The following is an 18,788-nucleotide window of genomic DNA, read 5'->3' as shown; positions in this document are numbered from 1 at the left end:
ACAATTTTTCATGGTTTTCTTATAGTCTGGATGAGTAGTATCATGGAAGCTGGGGTAACCTTAAATCAATGTTATAAGATCATGAAATTTCTGATGATCTATTGTTATGGTTTTATTCATTTAAAAACCTTGCCAAGAATCTGTCCCGATTTGAATAAATTGCATCGGAAAGCAACAGAGTTTTTCAAGCACAAAAACGGACGGAATCTCCGAACGGATTGCTAAATCCGAATTTTCAAAATGTTAATACATTATGAGAGTAACGAATTTCGATCATTTATTGGATTTTCTTGAAAACATACATCATTTTTGCGAAAATTATATTTTTGAAGCTTTTTCTTTCATTTATTTTGCCGTAATTTTCATGGTTTGTTAATTGCTTTTTCTGCAACTTTTCCTTTTTTCAAAGTCTTGTTACTTAGGAAAAAGAAAAAAATTCAGTCAAAATTCTTAGCACATTTATTTCCCTTCTTTTTTTGGAGATGGATAAAAAAAAATAATTAGAAAAGTGAAAATAAAAAGAAATCAGCATTGTATTATACATAGAGGCAGTTCTACATTTATGGGTTAGTATGTGAATCCGAAACGTAAGGAATAGGACAATATCAGCTCTTATGAGGCATTTCAATGAAAAAAAATGAGAGTTTTAATTAATTATTTGAAATATAAAATAAAACAATTAAATCCTAAGAATCCTGGAGCAGATCCCCCTCTACTAAATTCTATAGCCAAACGATAACTGATTTGACCTCTCTAGTTATAGTGCAAGTATTATTATAAAAGCACTAAGTCTTATTTTCTTTTTCAATGATTTCTTTTTCATTCAGAAAATTATGTTCAGTATATGCAGATGTAGATGGTGTATTCATATCCACTTTTGAAGTTTTAAAACAAGAGAATCTAATCTTGAACTGATTGAATTTAGGAAGTAAAATCACCTTAAATATCAAGGGAACCATTTGACCTGAGCAAATGTAGCGAAATAGGAAGCATAGAACATTTTTCAATTTTACAATTAACTAGGCTTATATTTTTACTTGATGATAAGGCTTTAAAAGAAGTTTATTTGGAAAAATATTAATGTGGAACACATAATGAAGTGTGATGGACCCCCATTTTTCTCGTTTCCCTTATGTTAAAAACGAGCATGGATTAACTAAAAAAGACGTCTACTTGAAGTAAAGAGCAAATTTGACACTTCAAACGAGTGACAGCTATAAAGCTACTTCATAAATTATAGTTTCTCCAAATTATTGGGAGGGACTGTCCCCCCCCTCAATGACACCACTCGGCACAATGCATTATTTATTTTTTCATTTTTATATGTTTTTTTTTTTTGTTTTGTTTTAGACCAGGGCACATCGTATAGAAGGAATTGTAGTAGAAACTACAAAAAGAGCTCATTCGATTGAAAATTGAGAGCCCTAATGCCCTTTTTTAATAATCAAAAGTGATTACAGGGCAAACAGCACCCCTCCCACATCCATCAGTTACCCAAACACATCCAATAGAAATGTTGAGACAGCCATTTTGTTCAGCGTAATCAATCGAAGAGCTCATTCGATTGAAAATTGAGAGCCCTAATGCCCTTTTTTAATAATCAAAAGTGATTACAGGGCAAACAGCACCCCTCCCACATCCATCAGTTACCCAAACACATCCAATAGAAATGTTGAGACAGCCATTTTGTTCAGCGTAGTTCAAAGATCTTGAAGTTATGTCGTTGAGGATGACAACACCCCCACATTCGTCAGGGGAAGATTTGAAAGTTACACCCAGAGGGGATAAAAGGTTTTAATGGAAAGGGTGGTCACATAAACTTCGGAGGGGGGCTTATTGGATTGGAAATCAGAAGTTCTAGTGCCCTTCTTAAGATTCAAAATGATTTGAGGACAGCCACCCCCACGTCGTATTTTCCACGAAAACATCCGATAGAAATTTAAAGATAGCCATTTATTTTCGTAGAAATTTCGAAAAAAACTCATTCGATTGCAAATTGAAAAGTGTAATGCCCTTTTTAATAGTCAAAAGTGACTGGAGGAAAACAAGCCCCTCTCACGCCATTCATTTCCCAAAATACGTCCAATCAAAATTTTGAGATTCCTACTTTGTTCAGCACAGTTAAAAGGTCTAGAAATTATGTCTTTGAGAGTGGCAACACCCCCAGAGCCCTCGGTGCCCTCTTAAGACTCAAAGGGATCAGAGGGCATCCACCACCCCACCCCCATGCATCCGATAAAAATGTTAAGATAGCCATTTATTGAAAAATAGTCCAAAGATCACATAAAATGACCTTTGTGGTTGAATATCCCGCAGAATCTAAGGGTTGTCAGTTATGCCCCAGGGGCAAGGTTCTTATCGAAGAGGTGGTCGTTTGAACTTTAGAAGACGCTCATTTTATTGGAAATGTTTAGTTCTAGTTTCTTTTAAGAGTCCAACGTAACGGAGCAACTAGCATCACGCTCCACTGACATTCCCTTTTCCTTAAACGCATTAATTTGAAACTGTGAGATAGATATTTTGTTACCTACTGGTCAAAATTCATATGACAATGTCTCTAGGGTAAACACAATCTCCAGGTGCCCATGGACAAGGACTATGAGCTATGCTCCGGGTATATAAGGTTCTTATAGAACGGGTGGTTGCATAAACTTTGGATTGGACAGAGCCCATTTGATTAGAAGTCGAAGTTTTCAGTGCCCTTTCTAAGAGTCAAATGTGAACGGAGGGTATTAAGCCCTCCAGCCTATCATTCTCCAAAACACATTTGATGAAGATTTTAAGAGAGCAATTTTGTTCAGTATTGTTGAAAGGTCTGGCAATTGGTATATGTTATTGAAAAAGGTATGCTTGTTTTAACTTTACTTTCCAAGAAGACGAAGAGGATTTAGGTGAGCCTTTTAGAGAAAATTTGTAGAAAAGTGTTGAACTAAATCAAAACACGTTATGTGTGTATAAATTGTCAAAACGGACGTAACTCAGGAATAACTATGTATGTCAGTTTGGAAAATTCAGGAAATGATTAGGGAGATAATCAAAATGGCAATTTTTGCATGTTACCGATACTACTACAACTAACACCACTATTACTACCTCTCTACTCCATCCACAACACTGAAGTGAAATTTGAACTAGGTCCAAAGACGCTATGTGCATGTACATTGTCAAAAAAGCGTATCTCAAGAATTGATTTGGGTAGTAAGTCGGAAGTTTGAGAAAATGCTTAAAGGAAAAGATTATCTGACCAAAAGGTAAATATGTGCACACTACTGCTACTACAACTGTTACTGCTTAATTTATTGCAACTAATTGTAAGGCTAAGAGCATTGAAATGAAAATTTCAAGAAGTATATGAGCGTACAGGTTATCAAAACGACATATCAGCAATGGCCAATTTTATTAAGCTGAAACTTCCATTTCCTGATGAAAGGAATGTTCTACTGACCAATAGGCAATATGTTAATATTACTACTGCTACTAGTTTTACCACTATTACTGTAAACACTAATGCTAGTAAAATCAATAGAACTACTGTGACTGCTACTACAACTATGCTTAAGGATATGAAAGTAAAATTTTCAAAGAATTTTAAGGGGAAAGTTGAACTAAATCACAACACATGGTCTTTATGCAGGTAGTCAAACGGGTGTAATAGTACTATCTTTGGAAGAGTTTGGTATGTGAAGTTGACGCTAACAGGACTTGTTGTGAGGGATGTTAAAGTAACCAAAGGAAAATATTTGCATCCTAATGCTACTGTTTCTAATAATGCTACTACTGCTGTTACAACTATTACTAATTCTATAAAAAAATGCTGCCACTAAAGCTCTTGCTACTATTATTAATTCTACTGCTTCTATTGCTACAACTGCTATTAAAAAGTTAGGGTATTAAGGCAAAAAATTTGTGAAGTATAGAAACTATATTGAACTAAATTGAAACACACTAAGCCAATACAGGTTGTCGAGCGGGCGTATCAGAAAGGCTTCATGAACAGTTGATGGTATTAAGCTGAAACTTTCAGCATATTTTGAAGGACATGTTGAAGAAACCAAAGATGTTGTGCGCCAACTGCAACTAATGCTGCTACAACTGTTGCTCCTCAAAGTAAGGTAGGGTATTAAGGCAAAATTTTTAAGGAATACTTAGGGGGATGTTGTACTAAATCGAAACAGAGCCTAAGTATATGGAATTTCAAAAAGGTGACAAAGCAATATCTCAAGACCCACTTATATTTTTAAGTTGGACGTTTAAGGCTAAGTTGGGTGGATTTTTTACTAACCAGAAGGTATTCTATGTATGCTTTTGATACTACCGCAACAGCTACTGTAACTAGTTACACTAAGGGTATTAAACTGAAACTTTTATGGATCGTTTAAGAGGAGTTTCAATTAAACGAAAAAACTATATGCATGGAGGTTATCAAAATGGCATTCAAGCAATACCATAGGCAGTACCACTCTATAATTGCTGGAAATATCATTGAAACTTGTAAAGAAGCTAATTCGATTCAAAATTGAAAGTTCTAGTGCCTTTTTTGAGAGTACAAAGAAACTGGAAGGCATGCAGCCTTTTCTCTCAAGCCCATTCATTTTCTAAGCACATCCAGTCAAAATTTTGATTCAACCATTTTGTTCAAAATAGTAGAACGGTCTAGCAACAATGTCCTTTTAAATATTGGGCCTGTCAACCCTAAACAATTATTCAATTGGACCATTATACTTTGAAACTAAATATTGCTTTAAAACTAAATAAAAAAGCTTTGTGTTTATGATTGCTAATAACACTAGCTCGGCAATATGACAAGTAAAGAGAGTGTACTTGTATCCAAGCTGTCAAAAAGTATAGATAGAATCTTTTGGCAATGATATTAAGTTTTATTTGTTAGGTCAACTTTAGGAGGTATAAAATTAAATTAAAAAATACTATTTGCGTCAGGACTAAAAATTGTTGAAAAAACTTTCCAACATACAAATAGCAAGCCAAACTATGGATTCTTACAGGAAAAAAAACCGAAAAGATAAAATCGATTTTTTTTTTCACGAAAAAGACTCAATAAAAAACGAACAGAAATAAATTTAAAACACCTTTTCCACAAAACAAGTTTTTCAAAGAAAAGTAAAGATCCATATTAAGACAAAAAATAGCAGAAATAAATTCAAATAATCTTCCAAGCGTAAAACTACCACAAATTCCTGTCAATAAATAAATAAAAATTAAAACGAACAGAAATTACAGTAAATAGCCGAGTCGAACTCAAAACGAGCAAAAATTATATGAGTACGAATGATAACCCCGTGCCTTCTCAAGATCAGCACATAATTTGCGCTTCACTAAAAAAAAAATGAACCAACAAAACAAATGGCCATGGATACTCAGTTTAATTTACATATACTGATATTATCAGTATATACTCATAAATATTCACATATACATTAAATTTGATAGTGTTACTTTCTTAAATATACTATGATTTTAGGGGATTTGTTCTCCTTTTTTTCAGAATTTTCCAGACAAATTTTCTCAGGCTCGTAACCTTTGACAGGTAAGATTAAACTTAAAGAAACTTAAATATTTCAAATCAACAACATAAGCTAATTCTTTTGGTATATATACTGGTATCAAAATTTCGTTTTTTAGAGTGTCGGTTACTATTGAGCTCGGTCGCTCCTTACTTACAGTTTGTTACCAGGAAGCATTTGAAACTCTATCTGAAAAATGAAACTTAATATCCTATTTTGTTCCTAATACATTGTATATATGCAATTTTGACAACCTGAGTGAAGTTACTCTTTTTTTTTAGTTCGATAGTAAGAGCAGAAGGAGTTATAGCAGCAGCCCTGAAAAATTTAATTTGATACCCTTAGTTGTTCTTGAAATATAAAAAAAAACGTCATAAAGACAAACAGGATGCACATAATGTCTTTTGACTTAGTTTAAAGCAACAAAAACTGTACTTAAAAGTTTCTACTTCATACCCTACCCCAGTCCTAAGATAACCTGCATGAATATATTGACAACCTGAATGAACGTAAACTTAGTTCAATTCAACTCTTTATTTAGTTCAATAATAGCAATAATAGTAGCAGCAGTACTAGTTGAATTAGTAGCAAAAATGGTATTAATACTGAAAGCCCTGAAAATTTCAGCTTAATGCCCTAACGCGCTGTAGGATTATAGCTATTATACCCTTTTGATAACCTACATATATATAGTGTGTTTTGATTCAGTTCTACACCACACTCACACTCCCTGAAAGCTTTACCCTTAGCATTAGCAACAGCAGAAGTCATAGTAGCAGAAGTAAACGCAGGAGTATTGGGATTAGTATTAGTGATAGCAGTAGCAGAAGTTTCTTCATGTGTTAATACTTTTAACTTACTACTTCAATTTGTTTTTGAAATATTGATGATACAAGAAACATCTCTTTTCCTTCTTTTCTTAAACCAATTTCCAATACTTTCAATAAAGCTATAAATCTTACCCTAGACGTAAACAAACCGTTGCTTGGTGTCGAAAAACTTTATATTCTTTCCTGTGCATTTTTCATATTACTTCATCTCCACGATGACATTCCTAGTCTCCCCAGGTCTCTTCTATTTACTTCATCCTCAGTATCCGATGGGTCGAATTATCAGCTCCATAGTTCTCAGATACTTCAAATTCGGCAAACTTCCGAATAACCTCTGATTTTAGCCCTCTCGTTGCGTTTCATTTTATATGGAATACCCTACCCGATTTGGCTCGAGAATACCACTCGTTTGACACCCTCAAAAGTTTCCATGTATTTTTTTCTTTTTTTTTGCTTTGCGTTGCTTTTTTCTTTTTCTCCTTTTTGTGTAGCATTGATTTGATTCAATTTCATCTTTTTCGTTTTATTAAATTTATTAAAGGTAATTAACATTTTTCTGTTATTGACTTAGTACTTTATTGAAACGTATTTCTTTTCCCCATCTTTTATATGCCTTGGAGCCTTTGTGGGACCAGCACAACGTATTTATGGTATAATTCATTAATTATAAATAAATTTTATTTTATCTATCGTAGGGTATCTATTTTGCACCCTTTTGATAACCTGCATGTACATAGTGTGTTTCAATTCAGCCCAACGTCCGCCTCAACAGTCACAGAAAGTTCCACATTAATGTCATTAGCCTTAGTAGTAGTGATACTAATAGCAATAGCAGTATTAGTACTGCCACTACTTGTAGCAGTAGTATGTAAATAGACCATTTAATTAGTTCTTTATCAATATATGCCTCAAAGTTTTCAATCTAATGTTCGAAGTTTTCCTCGCGATACTGCTGATACACCCTTTCGACAGCCTGCATACACATAGCATGCTTCAATTTAACATCCCCTTCAACATTCATTGACATACTTCTCCTTAATAACCCTAGCACTAGCATTATTAGTAGTAGTAGAAATAGGCTAGTTGTAGTAGTTAGCATATAGCACCGTTTTGTTGATTTAACATCCCCCTCAACATACACTGAAAGTTTCAACTTAAAACTAAAAGCTATCCCTGGGATTTAGTTATTACACCCTTTTCCATTCAATATTTCATTCTTTTTAACAGTTATTTCAATATTCATATTAATATGCTCTGAAATTACCAGCTTAATGCTCTAAGCTAGTTGTTATATATTGATCTGTTAAGAGTTGTGTTGTTAAATATGTATGTGGTCACCCAGTATCAAGCACTTTCATGTCTTTCTTTGGGCAGCCACTTGTATAAATATTATATATTGTATACTTTTGTAATTAAACGAATTGAACTGCCACTTAACCTTTTTATTTTGCAAAGAAATTTCTAATATGGTGCAACTAATGAACGACTTTTTCCACACAAATATTGATGTTACATACTTTGATGAGCTCACAAAGGACTATAGAAAGGCGTTGAAAAAAAGGAATTTATCTGTTCTGTTTTAAAAGTTGATTTTCTAGCTGTTGACGTCATTTATAATATTGCTGCTTGGAAAGAAATAAAGAAAAAGCTCCGATTTTATTGGCAATGGAGCCAGGTAATCGTGGCAGGACTTGACGATTTTTCGATTTTAGTACAACTTCAATTTGAAACTAGTGCCTTCTAGCTAGAAAGAAGCCTTCCAGTGGAAAGTAGAAATATGGTTCAAAAGAACAAAAACTGTTCTTTTGACCATTGTTCAAAAATGGTTCTGAAGAACTAAATAGCTTCAGAGAGTCTTCTCCGACTTTGGCTATAAAGCTGCATTTCAATTCACTCACTTTAAGCTTTGCCTCAATTAGGCTACTAGCGAAAATACTTTTTTTTGGCCCTAAGCGACAATTATGCCCAGGATTCTAAAACATAATCTCATATTCATCATTCTAGACACAAATCCACATTCGCGATAAAAACTGATGAATTTAGACTCTACACTATTTTCTTACACTATTAATAAACTGAAATCGTCAAATCAGGAAAAACAGAGAAAAACCTTGGTGTTGCTCCCCAACACAATGACATATTCTGACTGTTATGGGAACTATCAGGATGTGTAACAAGGTTCTGGTGTATTCCCCCAGAAAAATTTCCACTTGTGGAAAATTCTTCTTCCTAAAATACCCCCTCCAGAAAATACCCCCTTGAAGATTCTCTACGATATAAAAATTGAGCAGACAAAGGATAATTAAGAAAAAAAGAATGAGCAAAAGAAGCGATTGTTGAAATTCTACCTATATTTCAAAATACATGGTGAATGCATGATGAAAATTGAGGAGTGAATCGGGCCAAAAGTGATGAGAACCCTAAAAAAAATGATCTAAAAAAGAAATTTTAGCATCAATCAAAGTTCAAAGTTCAGTATCAATAAAAATTTAGAACTTCAAAGAATCAGCGTATAATACTGACTCCAAATATACAAAACTCATCAAGTTTAGTGTTACCCATCAAAGTTAAAACCTTTGTCAAAACCATTTATCAAGGAACCTTAAAAAAATTCACGATCAGATTCAGCGTATCAGAGATCCCAACTGCAGAAGTTTCAAGCACCTATATACAGAAATGGCGGGATTTCATATTCTTTGCCATGAAGAATGATCACAGATGAGTATATTTTTTCAGGGCTGATAGTATCAAAACCATGGTCCTAGAATATCAGAAAAAGATGCATTCGAAAGAACATAAAAAGTTCTAGGTTCCTTTTTATGTGACCAAAAGACTGAAGGGCAAATAGGCCCCCTACAACGCCCCTTTAACCCCAAGGTTACCTAAACCAAATTTTGAGATAGCCATTGTGTTCATTATCAAACAGTTCGTGGTAGCGAACTGTAGTAATGAGCGACCCGGCTCAATAGTAAACAAAACTCTAAAAAACAGAATTTAATACCAATAGATATATCAAAAGAATTTGACTTTTATGCTGATTTTAAATATATAAGTTTCATCAAATTTAGTCTTACTCATCAAAAATTACGAGCCTGAGAAATTTGGCCTTGTTTTGGAAAATAGGGGAAAACACCCCCTAAAAGTCATACGATCTTAACGAAATCACATCATCGCATTCAGCGGATCAGAGAACACTACTGAAGAATTTTCAAGCTCTTATCTACAAAAATGTGGAACTTAATATTTTTGCCAGAAGACCGATCACGGGTACATGTTTATTTGTTTGTTTGTTTTTTTTCCCAGGGGTGATTGTATCGACCAAGTGGTCCAAGAATGTCGCGAAAGGGCTCATTCTAACGGAAATTAAAAGTTCTAGTTCCCTTTTTAAGAGACAAAAAAAATTGGGGAGCACCTAGGCCCCCTCCAACGCTCATTTTTTCCCAAAGTAAACGGATCAAAATTTTGAGATAGCCATTTTATTCAGCATAGTCGAAAAACATAATAACTATGTCTTTGGGGCACACTTACTTCCCCACAGTCCCCAGGAGAGGGACTGCAAGTTACAAACTTTGACCAGCTTTAACATACAGTAATGATTATTTGGAAATGTAGACCTTTTCAGGATGATTTTTGGTTGGGGGGTTTGAGGGGAGGGTGCTACATGGGAGGATCTTCCCTTGGAGGAATTTGTCATGAGAGAGGAGAAATTCCATGTAGGGAGCGCAGCGGGATTTTCCAGCATTATTTTTAAATAAAACAATGAAAAAAATAAATATGAAAAGCTTTTTCAACTGAAAGTAAGGAACAGCATTAAAACTTAAAACAAACAGAGATTATTACGCATATGGGGGTCCATCTCTTCCTAAATAGCTCCCTCTTTACGCTAAAGTATTTTTAGTAATTTCAACTGTTTATTCTACAGCCTTTGTGATTCATGGGTCAATCTTAAAGATTTAGGACAAAATTAAAGCTGTAGTGTAAAGAGTAAGGTATTAACGAGAAGGAAACCCCCCTCATATACATAATAAAAATATATGAATATAGAAGTTCGTTACGTAAGTTAATTTGTAAGTTATGTATATTTTTTACTAATAAAAACGTTCGTTAAAAATTAAAAATTCTAGTTGCTTTTTTAAGTAACCAAAAAATTGGTGGGCAACTAGGCCTCCTCTCCCACTCTTTTTCTCAAAATCGTCTGATTAAAACTAAGAGAGAGCCATTTAGCAAAAAAAAAAAATAAATAATGCTCAAATTTTTATTTAATTATTCATTTGCGGAGAGCCAAAATAAAAACATGCATTAATTCAAAAACGTTCAGAAATTAAATAAAAAAAAGTATTTTTTTTAACTGAAAGTAAGGAGCGACATTAAAACTTATAACGAACAGAAATTACTCCGTGTATGAAAGGGGCTATTCCTCCCTCAACGTCCCGCTCTTTACGCTAAAGTTATTTACTGTTTAATAAAGTAGAATTGAGAGAAAGAGTAAAACTTTAGCGTAAAGAGCGGTACGTTGAGGGAGGAACAGCCCCTTTCACACACGGAGTAATTTCTGTTTGTTTTTAGTTTTAATGTCGCTCCTTACTTTTAGTTAAAAAAAAAACTTGTTCTTTTTTATTTAATAGTTGAAAAAACCGATAACTATGTACTTAGGGTTAAAAAGACCCCCCCCCCCCAGTGGGAGGAGGGTGGTTTTTGTGCTTGGATTTCCGTAGGGATCTTTATCACAGAGGAACATTTCCGGGGTGAATTTTCCAGGGGAAATTTTACACTAGGGGTTTCAAATTATTTTTAACTGTTTTACTTTATTTTGCCAAATCAATTTTTGTATTATAGAGATGTTCCAGGGAAAGGGGGATTTACAGAGTGATTGAGAAAACAAATTAAAAATTCAAGTCTTTTCCAAATAAAAATATTCTACGTAGAATTTTTCAGGCTGAAATGCCAACAATGAATCTTACGGGGGAATTTCAGAATAGAATTATCTGAAGAAAATTTTACAGTGGGTGATTGGCTGTATTTTATGTGGGAAGAAATTTCCAAGGAGGGGTTTCCAATGGAGGGTGAGCCATATTTACCAGTATTATTTGGAAAATGATTAGTTTTTTGACAAAAATTAAGGACCAACATTAAAACTCAAAATGAACAGAAATAATTCCGTATTTTAAAGGTTGCCCTACCCCCTCCTTAATAAGTTGCGTTTTACGCTGAAGTTTGACTGTTTATTTCAATTTTTTATGATCAGCTACTGAAACACAGGGATCGTTAAATTAGAATGGGAAGCTTTTTTTGCAAGTGCTAAAAGTTTGAGTGTAAAGAGTAAGGTATTAACTACTTTCAAGTAAAAAAAGAAACTTGTTTTTTTTATTCAATTATTTTCAGAAGTGAGAAAAATGCAGTAGCAACGTTCAGTGTGATGTTATTCTGGGTAGTGTATAAAAGATAGTTGATTTATTTTCTATCTAGATAATGGCCTTATATGAACATAGTCAGTAGTTCTTTTGTGTTCTTGCCAAGAATATGGAAAAGGAAAGGCTATCTCTACCAAAATCAAATTGAAACTTTTCAGCTTATTGATCCTGTTAATTGCAAAAAATGAGAGTGAGCTGCGACCGCTAACCACAGAAGATGAAAGTAATGGAAATTAAACTGAAATTAAAACGATACTGAACTACAATTGGGGTTAAACTGAACATAGAAGGCCTATTTATGCTCATAAGAGTTTGAACCATAATCAATCTTGGTCGAAAATCAACGTCACAGCAATAATATCATTCCACCGATGTGGAATTCATTGACATTTCTGATTTCTGACATGTTTTGATCTTAACTCCCTTGTATATCCTAAATATTAGAAAAATGAAAAGAAAGGAGTGGGTAGCATCATCAAATGCTACTTTTGATGATCCATTTTATTTTCTGAAACAAAAAATCAGATGTCGAGGGAACTATATGAAATCATTAATTGATCTCTCAGATTAGTCAGTTATTTGTCTCCTCGACTATGTTCATCACAACAGCTGAACAAAAAAGGAGAGTGACTCCTCTTGTAATTATAACTCTCCTTTGAAAGAAAACCTCAATGAAAATAAAAAAGTGCAGCGTAAAAACGCAATTTTTAAAACATTGTCTTTCCTAAGCCTTCAATAATCAGCGCATCATCTACACTTTATTCAAAGTGATGAGTGAATTTTTTTGTTAAAAAAACTTACCCCAACCTTCTTAAGCTTTTTTACCCACCTCCTCATACAATTTGAAATACCTTTTTTGGGGTGTTTTAGTTAAAAAAATGCTCTTTAGATTAATTTAATTAAGAAAAAAAACAACACATTTACCTCACCCCATTCCATGGATTTAGCAAAATATATTTTGAGAAGTCCAGTGTTCACTCTATAGCTCACCTATCGGGAGCCTTACATCAGCCAGCAGCTAAAACGGGAAAAACGTCACAACATTTTTTATTGTCTTGGGGTCTGTGCGATGCGGCCTAGTTGATCTATTTTCAGATTTTTTGACAATCCACAACAAATTCCTGTGCTGGTGGTCATGAGTGGCTATGGCCCGCTGTCAATGGCAAAAACATAGAATGCTATTAAGCTTAGAAAGTATACCATTTTTATTCAACAATAAAAGTCTAAAACAGTAATTAGAGATTTATACTTAAGTTTTATTAAGACTTTTCATCATTTTAGAAACCTTCATGGCACTATATTTGATTGATTTGAAAATGCCAGCCGTCAACACTCCTTTGATGCTCTGTGACCAACTGGATTGATTTACTATCTTTTCAATTTCTGTAAGTAAAAAAGATCCAGTACAGCAACCAGTAATAAATTATAAGAGTAAAACTATATGGGACATTAAGGGAGACTTGGGCCAAAAAATCTGACTCACCCTCAATGAAATATACCCCTCCCCCCCACAAGAAACTCCGCCGTGGAAATTTCCTCCAATATAAAATACATTCCTCCTTGTTAAATTCTCTCCAGACAGTTCCATCTTCACTGAAAATCTCCCCCCCCACCTTTAAAATTTGTCACAGACGATTCAGACTGTAAAATTCTTCTTAGCATGCTTTCATTTAGAAAAGACTTTAATTTCTAATTGTTTTCTTGATCACTCCGGAAATTCCCCCGTCAGTTGAGATTTTTCCCCAGAAATCCAAATACACCGAAAACAATTCCCCCGGGACAACTCACCATGCAATATTGAGCTGGCAAAGAGAAAATAAGGCAATCAAAAACAAATACTATACAGAAACAACTTGCAAATTTCATAGCTTACAGGCTATCTGATACCAGTTCTTATTAATTTATATATATTTTAGCGTTTTGTTGCTAAAAATGTCCGAAAAGGGGAGCTTTGGCTTCAATCGGTACACGAGGCTAACCATACACGATGGTTAGATTTCGACAAAAAAAGCATTTTATTTTCCTATGAGCTAGAGTTTGTATTTTACTATAAATTTATATTTATAATTATATTTATAAATTTTTTTCTCTTACGGTTCCTCCCCTTTTTCTTTTCTTTTTTCCTTTAATTTTTTTTCCACTCTTGTTTTTCCTTTCCTTTTTTCTCTTTAAGATACGGTATCATCGATATCATCGATATCAATTCTAAAAAATGGAATTTTGATACCAATAGTTACATCAAAAGAATTGCATTTTCTGCTAATTTTAAATATATGAGTTTCATAAAGTTTAATCTTACCCATCAAAAGTTGCGAGCCTGAGAAAATTGGCCTTATTTTAAAATTAAAAAAAACAAAGAAGTTTTTTCAACTGGAAGTAAGGAGCGACATTAAAACTTAGAACGAATATAAATTGCTCCGTATATGAAAGGAACTTTTCCTCCTCAACGCCCCGCTCTTTACGCTAGAGTTTGACTCTTTCTCTTAACTCTACTTCTTAAAACAGCAAAAAACTTTAGCGTAAAGAGCGAGGCGTTGAGGAGGAAATGCCCCTTTCATATACGGAGTAATTTCTGTTCGTTTTAAGTTTTAATATTGCTCCTTACTTTCAGTTGAAAAAAGTCGTTTTTTATATTCAATTTCTGGACGTTTTTGAATTAATGCCTGTTTTGATCTTGGCTCTCCGTACATAAATAATTAAAAGGAAATTCGCATATTAATTTTTTTTTTCGGCTAAATGGCTTTCTCATAGTTTTAATCGGAAGATTTTGAGAAAAAGGAGCGGAGGATGAGGCCTAGTTGCCCTCCAATTTTTTGATTGCTTAAAGAGGCAACTAAAACTTTTAATATTTTACGAACGTTTTCATTAGTAAAAGATATACGTAACTTACCAATTAACTTACGTAACGAACTTCTTTATTCGTATGTTTTAATTGCATATATGAATGGGTTTACCCCCTTGTCAATACCTCACTCTTTACGCTAAAGCTTAAATTTTGTCCCAACTCCCTGAAAATGTCCGTACACTTCTCAATAACCATTACTATATGTAAACACGGGTCAAAGTTTGTAACTTGCAGCCCCCCTACTGGATTGTGGGGGAGTAAGTCGTCCTCAAAGACATAGTTATTAGGAATTTCGACTATGGTGAATAAAATGGCTATCTCAGAATTTTGATCCGGTGACCTTAGGGAAAAAAAATGAGCGTGGGAAGGGGCCTAGGTGCCTCCAAATTTTGGTCACTTAAAAAGCTTGATATAAGTTTTAATTTCCGTTAAAATGAGCCCTCTCACGACATTCTAGGACCACTGAGGCGATACGACAATCCCTGGAAAAAAGACAAATAAACACGCATCTGTCTTACGGCAAAAAATGCGAAATTCCCCATTTTTGTAGATAGGAGCTTTAAACTTTTACAATAGTGTTTTCTGATACGCTGAATTCGATGGTCTGATTTGTTAAGACTGTATGATTTTTAGTGGGTGTTATCCCCTATTTTCTAAAATGAGGCAAATTTTCTCAGGCTCGTAACTTTTGTTGGTTAAGACTAATCTAAAATCAGCATTTAAAAGCGATTCTTTTGATTTAAATATTGGTATCAAAATTCTATTTTTTAGAGTTTCGGTTACTCTTGGGTCGCTCCTTCCCACAGTTCGTTACCACGAACCGTTTGAAATAGGGAGAAACACCCCCTAAAAATCATAGAATCTTAACGAAAATTACACCATCAAATTTAGCGTATCAGAGAACCCTACTCTAGAAGTTTCAAACTCCTATCTGCAAAAATATAGAATTTAGTACTTTTTGCCAGAATACAGATCACATATGCTTGTTTATTTGTTTTTTTTATATATTTTTTTCCCAGCGGTGATCCTATCGACACAGAGGTCAAAGAATGTCACGAGAGGCCTCATTCTAACTGAAATTAAACGTTCTAGTGCCCTTTTTAAGTGACCAAAAAATTGAAGAGCACCTAGGCATTTTTTCCCAAAGTCACCGGACCAAAATTTGAGACAGCCATTTTGTTCAGGCTAGTCGAAAAACCTAATAAATATGTCTTTCGGGACGACTTAATCCCCAATAGTCCCCAGGGGAGGGGCTGCAAGTTACAAACTTTGATCATTGTTTGCATATAGTAATGGTTATTGGGAGGTGTATAGACGTTTTCAGGGGCAACTTTTCGCGTTGAGGGGCGGAGGGTCATGTGGGAGGATCTTTCCATGGAGGAATTTATCATGAGAAAAGAGAATTTCCATGAAGGGGCCGCAGGATTTTCTAGCATTATTTAAAAAAATCAATGTGAAAATGAATAAAAAGTTTTTTTAAGCTAGAAGTAAGGAGCAGCATTAAAAACTAAAACGGACAGAAATTTTACGTATATAAGGGGGTTCGTCTCCTCCAAAATACCCCAAAATACCGAGGGCAACTAGGCATCCTCCTCCACTCCCCCTTTTTTCAGAATCGTTCGATCAAAACTATGAGAAAGTCATTTAGCAAAAAAAAAAAAAAAAAAATACAAATTTCGTTTTAATTATTCATGTGCGGTAGGCCCAAGTCAAAACATGGATTAATTCAAAAACGTTCAAAAATTAAACAAAAAAAGTTTTTTTTTAACTATAAGGAACAACATTTAAACTTAAAACGAGCTGAAATTCTTCCGTATATGGAAGGAGTTGTCCCCTCCTCAACGCCTCGCTCTTTGCGCTAAAGTTTTTTAGTGGTTTTAAAAGTAGAGGTGTGTGAAAGAGTCAAACTTTAGCGTAAAGCGCGGGGCGTTGAGGAGGGAAAAACCCCTTTCATAAATAGAATAATTTCTGTTGGTATTTTAGCAATTGCGTCATATTCAATGCAAAAGTCTTCTTTAAAAACTACTGTGAAAAAAAAACAGCCGGTTAAAAAACTGGCTGTGAGGAATGAGAAAACAGAAAAAAGATGCTTCCTGTCGAAAAGAAATGATTTTCCTTGTTATTTAGGCCAAGGGATGGTAAGTCATTTTCTGCCAAGGTAATTACAATAGCACAATCTTTTCGACCCAAGCTATTTTGAAGCTCTCAGACTTATTTTTAGTTACTATGGATCGTCTTCGTCCTTTATTAAATTGCAGCTACCGCTGCAACAGCGATAAGTATATTATACATACATATTTCGGCCCATTTCCTCCGGCCGGCACTGGCTCTATGTGATTTTCTTTCCCCTTTTTTTAAACCTTCTAGAGCCATTGTCTTTTGTTGGATTAAATACAAAAAACAAGTTTTTTGAAATGAAAGTAAGGAGCGACATTAAAACTTAAAACGAACAGAAATTACTCCGTATATGAAAGGGGCTTTTCCTCCTCGACACCCCGCTCTTTACGCTAAAGTTTTTTATTGTTTTAAAAAGTAGAGTTGCGAGAAAGAATCAAACTTAAGCGCAAGGAGCGGGGTGTCGAGGAGGAAAAGCCCCTTTCATATACGGAGTAATTCCTGTTCGTTTTAAGTTTAAATGTCGCTCCTTACTTTCATTTCAAAAGACTTTTTTTTATTTAATTTCTGAAAGTTTTTGAATTAATGCATGTCTGATTTTGGCTCTCAGTACATAAATTATTAAAATGAAATTTGCATATTAATTCTTTTTTCGCTAAGTGGCTTTCTCTTAGTTTTGATCAGACGATTTTGAGAAATAAGGGGTGGGGAAAGAGGCCTAGTTGCCCTCCAATTTTTCGGTTACTTAAAAAGGCAACTAGATCTTTTAATTTTTAACGAACGTTTTTATTAGTAAAAAATATACGTAACTTAAGAATTAACTTACGTAACAAATTTTTATATTTTTGATTATATATATGAGGGAATTGATCCCCTTGTAAAGACCTCGCTCTTCACACTAAATTTTGTTTTGTCCCAATCCTTTAAGAATGACCCCTGAATCAGAAAGGCCGTAGAATAAATAGTTGAAATTACTTACAATTTTTTTAGCATAAAGAGCGAAGTATTTATCTCTTCCTAAATACCTCGCTCATTATGCTAAAGTATTTTTAGAACCCCTCATATGCGTAAAAGTCTCTGTTCGTTTTAAGTTTTAATGTGTCTCCTTACTTTCAATTGCAAAAACTTTTTCATGTTTATATTTTCATTGTTTTTTTTTTAATAGTAATGCTAGAAAATCCTGCACCCTTTTCATTGAATTTCTCTTCCCCCATAAAATATTCCTCCAAGGAAAGATCCTCCCATATAGCCCCCTCCCCTGAACCCCACATCCAAACCAAAAAAATCCCCCTGATAACGTCGGTACACTTCCCGGTAACCATTACTGAATGTAAATATTGGTCAAAGTTTGTAACTTGCAGCCCCTCCCCCAGGAACTGTGGGTGGTAAGTCATACCCAAAGACATATTTATTATGGTTCTTGACTATGTGGATCAAAATGGCTATCTCAAAATTTTGATCCGTTGACTTTGGGAAAAAAATGAGCGTGGGAGGGGGCCTAGGTGCCCTCCAATTTTTTTGGTCACTTAAAATGGGCACTGGAACTTTTCATTTCCGTTAGAATGAGCCCTCATGCAACACTCTAGGACCACTTGGTCGATATGATGACCCCTGGGAAAAAACAAAAACAAAAAAACAGGCAAAAAATACGAAATTCCACATTTTTGTAGATTGGACCTTGAAATTTTTTCTATTGGGTTCTCTGATACGCTGAATGCGATGGTGTGATTTTCGTTAAGATCTTATGAATTTTAGGGGGTGTTACCCCCTATTTTCCAAAATAAGGCAAATTTTCTCAGGCTCGTAACTTTTGATGACAAAGACTAAATTTGATGAAACTTGTATATTTAAAATCAGCATAAAAATCCAATTCTTTTGATATATCTTTTAGCATCGAAATTCCGTTTTTTAGAGTTTCGTTTACTATTGAGCCGGGTCGCTCCTTACTACAGTTCGTTACCACGAACTGTTTGATAGCTACGGATTCAAGTTCGTCCATTACTAGGTTGCAGCTACCACTGTAATCGCTATTTATAGGAGAGCTGGTTTAAAAAAAAATTTGTTA

The 18,788-nt window shown here is 34.4% G+C and overlaps 1 protein-coding gene across 3 annotated transcripts in view; it reads right to left on the bottom strand.

Annotated features, from left to right (window-relative positions):
• Positions 1 to 12,950: 12,950 nt before the first annotated feature.
• The window catches only part of LOC136031878 (phosphatidate cytidylyltransferase, mitochondrial-like), a 72,300-nt gene continuing 66,462 nt past the window's right edge, over positions 12,951 to 18,788 (bottom strand). For all 3 annotated transcript variants that reach the window (XM_065711823.1, XM_065711832.1, XM_065711841.1), the window contains one exon: positions 12,951 to 13,146. In XM_065711823.1, coding sequence (XP_065567895.1) covers positions 13,013 to 13,146 — 134 coding nt within the window. In that variant the 3' untranslated portion in view covers positions 12,951 to 13,012. The remainder of the gene's footprint in view (positions 13,147 to 18,788) is intronic.

Source organism: Artemia franciscana, chromosome 1, assembly GCF_032884065.1.
Source record: "Artemia franciscana chromosome 1, ASM3288406v1, whole genome shotgun sequence".
In the NCBI taxonomy this organism is placed as follows: Eukaryota; Metazoa; Arthropoda; class Branchiopoda; order Anostraca; family Artemiidae; genus Artemia; species Artemia franciscana.
The sequence above is the reverse complement of the archived record's forward strand: the minus strand, read 5'-3'. Positions and strand labels throughout refer to the sequence as shown.